The following is a 6,000-nucleotide window of genomic DNA, read 5'->3' as shown; positions in this document are numbered from 1 at the left end:
CAGTGATCACGCTGCCCCCCTTGGAGTTCCCCCAGCCCTGCCTGGCCTTCCACAATTCCTGAGGCATGAGTAGTTTCCCCGGTGGACCGGGGGACACAGAGTCCCTGTGGCAGGCATGCTGTGGGGAGGAAGGGGAGGAGACCCTGGGAGCCCAGGGAAGGGATTCTGGACTGGACCGGGCAGAAGAGCGTGCAGCTCCACTCCAAGGGCAGGGGAGACTGCAGCAGGTACAGGCTGATCCAGCAGCCGTAGGGCAGTGTGGACCCTGGCAGCAGGAATGCAGGGGCTGCAAGGGAATCTGGGAGGAACCCAAGGAAGAGATGGCTGCCGGGCTCTGAACCTGGGCCAGTCTCAGAAGGAGCCTGCACCTCCAGGGTTCTGAGGATGTGCTGGTGGCCAGTCTGTTCCTCGAGGCTGGTCTGATGGTGGCCAGGCTGCCCAGGGGGCCCACAGACGGGCTAGCAACCTCAGCAGGAGATGAGGAGGGAGTTGCTGAGTGCTGGAGCTGCAGAGGCTGGTGCCAAGGGCTCTCTACGCAGGAGCTCACAGCCAGCCAGAGCTCGGTGCAGGGCATCCAGCGTGGCTGAGGGGCCAGACGTCCCCTCTGAAAAGAAACAGTGGGCAGCAGGGCGGGTCAGTCTGCTCATTCTGGCCCACAGAGCTGCTCCGCCTCCTCCCTGGGCCCTCCCCGGCCCTGTTCAGCTGTCCCCCCCTTGCTCCCCTCCCACCGAGGACCCTGGGGAAGGGACCTTCTGATGCACAGTTTCTGACCTCCTCCTTGGTGCCAGGGACCTTTCAGGGCACTGGACATACCTGAGCCCTGCCCAGCGGTGCCCAGTGAGGCCAGTGAGCAAATGCTCATCACCCGTCTGTCTCCCCGCCAGCCTGTGAGGCCCTGGCGGGCAGGAGCCGGCCTTGCTCCTCCTGATTTCATTGGGCATAAGCTGGAACTGATGAAATTCTGCTGCTCTGAACTTTGTCTAAACAACGGGGCCACATGGCCTAGTACTTAAGGGAGAGACCTGAGGTTTTGGCACGGCTGGCCCTTGGCCTCTCTGTGCCTCCATCTTCCCATCTGTGGAATGGGTATGATAACAGCCCTTCCTCCACAGTAAGCCCAGGACTGTGGGTGAGTCTAAACTGCCCACAGGGAACTGCCTGGCTCCCTTGGGGTCTGGCCACACTGGCTTCTGTTTGGCCTTTTCCCTGGGGTGTGTGCTCCCTGCTCTTGTCAAATAGCACCTTCAGCTTCCCGAAGCCTGTTCCTGAATGTACCCTTTGCAGGTGGGCAGGGCAGGAATGAGGTGGCATTTTTTAGCCCAGACACTTAGGACAGAGGTGCTAGGTCAGGATGCCCTCCAGCTGCAGCCAGGCTCTGGAAGATGGGGTCGGGGGCTCACCTACCATGTGCAGGGTCCCTGCAAGCGTCCAGTGTGCTCAGCAAAATCTTCCCCAGGGCTCTTTTCGATATGTTCTTAAAAAGAAATGGAGGGCGGGTGGCACTTGGTGGCCCTTTCGAGCTTCTGTGTGGCTCCCTGTGGCAGATAGAGTCCCGCTGCCCATGGTCCCTCCCTGGCCCCCACCCCTAGGGTGGCCACACTGCCCAGACTCTAGGTGGGTGATGGAGCAGCATGCAGGACCTATTTCTTCAGAGATCACGTGCTTACAGATTACTGTCCTTGTGCCCAAGTAGGCACTTGGGAAAAGACTGTGAACAGAGAGCCTCTTGATGCATCAGCTCCTTTAATCCTTGAAAGAGCTTATTTTATTCTCATTTTAAGCAGTGAAAAAAGCAATTCTGGGGACTTTCCTGGTGGCGCAGTGGTTAAGAATCTGCCTGCCAACGCAGGGGACACGTGTTCGAGCTCTGGTCCGTGAAGATCCCACATGCCGCGGAGCAACTAAGCCCGTGTGGCACAACTACTGAGCCTGTGCTGTAGAGCCCGCGAGCCACAACTACTGAGCCTGCGTGCCGAGAGCCCATGCTCCGCAACTAAAGAAGCCACCGCAATGAGAAGCCCGTGCACCACAACAAAGAGTAGCCCCTGCTCACTGCAACTAGAGAAAGCCTGCGTGCAGCAACAAAGACCCAACACAGCCAAAAATAAATAAATAAATTAAAAAAAAAAAAAGCAATGCTGAGAAAATGAGAAATCTGCCCAAAGCCACCCAGCTGGGAGATGGAAGAACCAGCATTTGCCCACAGGCTCCATGGCCCAGAGCTGTGCTGGGAACCACTACTCTCACAGCCCACAGGTGCGGGGCTGCCACTTGCCACTCTCCCAGGCTGTGTCACATCAGGCTGGGCCTTGATAGCCCCTACATCCTGGGCAGCCTGAAGTGCAGGCAGAGCCCACTTCAAACCCTGAAGACCTGTGTTCACATCCTACTTCTAGCTCATAGTGGCTGTGCAATCCTGGCTAAGTTAGTGTCTCTTAAGAAAAAATTTGAAATGGTTTGCTGATGCTATTTAGAAATATTGATTTCTGTCTTATGATTTTTTTAAAAATTGGGCACCTTGCCAAAGAATCACAATAATTTGCCTTTAGATTCTCTTCAGTATTCTATGTGGATAAATGTGATACATAATTACTAATCACTGTTTCTTCCTTTCTAGTCCTTACATCCTTTTTATTTATTTATGTATGTATGTATGTATTTATTTATTTATTTGTGGCTGCGTCGGGTCTTCATTGCTTTGTGCGGGCTTTCTCTAGCTGTGGTGAGCGGGGGCTGCTCTTCATTGCGGTGCGCGGGCTCTAGGTGCATAGGCTTCAGTAACTGCAGCATGTGGGCTTAGTAGTTGTGGCTTTCAGGCTCAGTAGTTGTGGCGCACGGGCTTAGTTGCTCCGTGGCATGTGGGATCTTCCCAGACCAGGCCTCGAACCCGTGGCCCCTGCATTGGCAGGTGGATTCTTAACCCCTGCGCCCTCAGGGAAGCCCACATCCTTTTTTCTTGTTGTCTTACTGCATTGGCTAGAACCTCTACGTGGCACAAGCAGTGATGACAGGCATGCTTGTCTTGATTCTGATTTTTAGAAGGATTCCTTCTAACATTTCACTAATAAGTGTGAGGCTTGTGAGAGGTAGTTGGCTGAGACTCCTAATCTGATTAAGGACGATTCCTCCTGTTCTTAACTTGCCAAGAGGTTTTATAATAAGAGGAGCTGTTACTGACTGTTCCTCTATTGAGATGAACACGTGGTTTTTCTCCTTGTAATCTGCAGTGTGGTGTACTGTGTTAATAGATGTTTGATCTTGAATCATCTTTGAATTCCTGGGATAAATCCAGTTTAGTCATATTGCATTTCTTTAAACACTGCCAGATTTGGTTTACTAATAGGCTATTTAATATTTTTGCATCCATATTTAAATAAGACATTAGCTTATCATTTTCCTTTCTTATTATATTTATTGTCCTCTGGTTTTGAGATCAAAGTTATATTCGCTTCATAAAATGAATTAGAGAGCCTCCCCTTTTTTTGGATTAGCTTCCCTGAGCTCTTTCTACATCTGGAAGTAGAGATGACGCCTGCCCACGTGGGGAAAGCTCAGAGCCAGTCCCCGACACAGGCCGGGCTCCCCAGCCCCACACCCCAAGCTCCTCCCCTTCCCTGGCTGTGCCAGCTCCCGTGAGCCTACCAGGTCCCGGAGCCTCTGTAGGAGCTGCAGCACGTCCTCCAGCTTCTCCTCCAGCAGGGACAGCCGCACCCTCTCTGTCTCCACCATCTGCAGCTCCAGCCTCAGGTGCTCATTCTCGTCCACCTTCTGCTGCAGCTCTGCCTGTGGGGACCAACGGGCTCAGCCCCCGCCCTGCTGCCCTCTGCCCCATACTCACAGTGGCATCCCCAGGCGGGGCCCATGGCCTGCCTTGACCCTTTCACAGAGGTCATCTCATCTGGCCCCCCAAGCCTGCCAGGTGGTCAGGCACATAGAAGCCCCACCGTCTCCCCAGGGATGGCACCGAGGCCCAGAGAAGCTGAGTGCCGGGCCTAAGGCCACACAGTGAGTCAGGCTGATGTAAGGATACACATCCCTCCTTTTCTGGTGGAAGGACTCCCTCCTCCCTTCTCTTCTCTATCCATCTGCTTTTACTTTTTAAAGTTTTTTGGCTGCAAGCAACACACCGATCTGGCTAGTTTGAACAGAAAGGGGATTCACTGGCAGGCTAGTGCCTTGTTCCCAGAATGGACTGGAAGCCGGAGAGCCTCAGGATGAGGCAGCGGACACATCTCGAGCCTCTTGTCCGGGTGCTGCAGCTGAGAACACTCTCCAGCCATTCCCCCCGCACTCGGGACAGAGAGCCCCAGGAGAGGGGCCCGACTGGCCCAGCCACAGTCACTGGCCCACCCCTGGCCAGGGGGCACTGACGCTGTTGATCCCATCAAAATACCAGAGGGTGGATGCTGGGGGGTCGCAAAATGTTGCATGGCCACCTGCCTTCCAAAGCAGGGATGGCAGGGGTGAGGCAGCCCCCTCTCTTAGCACCGATGGAGGGAAAGAGAAGCAGCTGAAGGCATTGGACGCTTAGCTTCGGGCAGGAGAGAGGAGGCCTGGGAACATCGTCTGTGGGTCTCAGTAACTGAGCTCCCCAGCCGCCTGTCTGAGATTTAATTAGAAAGGAGTGGTCGCTGTGCCCTTTGGAACTGTATCAGATCACAGATACGTTGAAAAAACAAAAGAAAACAAAACTATGGATTTAGAATCTCAGGTATATAAATATAAAACTCTTTTTATCAAAATCAGTTTGCAAAAGTGCATTGTGCTAGAGGGCTTAGTGAAATAATAACTTGCCATAGCATTCCATGTTTGATTACTATGGAACAGGGAAGTTGCCATGGTGTAGACAGATGAGAAAAAAAATGCTTAGTGGTCTTGTTGAGATGGAGACACCTCTCTTGGTGTCGCCCGGCACCACCCTTCTCCTCCACAACAAACTCACTAACTTCCCTTGAGGGAAGTGTCCCTCTTCCATTTCATCTGACTTTGATGGAGCTGCCGGTCATGGGACCCTGCCCGCCTACCACAGGGATTGGCCCTGGCATGGGCACATGACTGAGCCTGGACCACGGGAGTTCTTCCCTGAGATTTAATGTACTGGGCTGTTATTGTTCCCCTGGCGTTTCTTCAGTGGGCTGATGGGAGCCTAGAGCTGCCTGTGGTCCTACCTTCCCTCCCCCCGCCACATGGAGCAAGCCCCTCTGAAGTAGGGGAAAGTGAGGTCAGCACCCAGAAAAATACAGAGCAGATAGGTGGAGGCAATCTGCCTCCCTGGATCCATGTTAGGAAGCTGAAGTGCCTGAAGCTCATCTTAGCTGTTCTTTTGAAACTGTTCTCCCAGCTCCGTATTCTAAAAATTCCTGTTTTTCACTCGAGCTAATCTGAGATGTATCCCTTAACTTGCAACCAAAATATTCTTCATTAGATCTAAATCATCTTCTCTCTGAGTCTTTGTTTGTGCATCTGTGAATGGGGCACAGCACTTGGCTGAGATCCCTCAGTTCTTCCGCCTGTGAGAGACTCTAGCATTGGTCCAGCTCTCAGCCTGTGGGACTCAGCTGACCTCCTCCCCTGGTGTCCCCAGGGTCTTCCCACTGCAGCCCTGCGTCCCCAGCTGCTCCAGCTCCCCCAGGGCACGGACATGGTCGGCACTGCCAAAGTGGGTGAAGTAGGTCATGAGCTTCTTGGCTGTCTGGTCGTCACACCTGCAGCGAAAGAGAGTGCCAGCACTGAGGGAGCTGCTTTCCAGAGTCTGCTCCAGCCTGGGAGGGGGGGTGTTATTACCAAGTCTGTCTCCCCTGAAAGCTAAGCGGGGCTATGGCACCCCCTGCTCACCCACCCCCGCGGCTCCTCATCTCATCACAGCAAAAGCCAGAGGCCTCGCCCACTCTGCCCCGTGACCTCCCGACCTCCCTCCCACCCACCTTCACTCATTCTGCTTCAGCCACCACAGGCTCCTTATGGCCCCTCCTACATGCCTCTGGGCCTTTGCACTTGCTG

General features: G+C 53.8%; 1 protein-coding gene across 1 annotated transcript in view; it reads right to left on the bottom strand.

Moving 5' to 3' along the window:
• Positions 1-467: 467 nt before the first annotated feature.
• EFCC1 (EF-hand and coiled-coil domain containing 1) overlaps positions 468-6,000 on the bottom strand; it is a 32,289-nt gene continuing 26,756 nt past the window's right edge. The window contains exons 5-8 of the mRNA XM_060111147.1: positions 5,564-5,705; positions 3,643-3,783; positions 1,405-1,474; positions 468-604 (exon numbers count right to left, since the gene is read on the bottom strand). Of these exons, the coding sequence (XP_059967130.1) occupies positions 468-604; positions 1,405-1,474; positions 3,643-3,783; positions 5,564-5,705 (490 nt within the window). The remainder of the gene's footprint in view (positions 605-1,404; positions 1,475-3,642; positions 3,784-5,563; positions 5,706-6,000) is intronic.

The sequence above is a fragment of the Mesoplodon densirostris genome, chromosome 10 (genome assembly GCF_025265405.1).
Source record: "Mesoplodon densirostris isolate mMesDen1 chromosome 10, mMesDen1 primary haplotype, whole genome shotgun sequence".
NCBI classification, from domain to species: domain Eukaryota; kingdom Metazoa; phylum Chordata; class Mammalia; order Artiodactyla; family Ziphiidae; genus Mesoplodon; species Mesoplodon densirostris.
The sequence above is the reverse complement of the archived record's forward strand: the minus strand, read 5'-3'. Positions and strand labels throughout refer to the sequence as shown.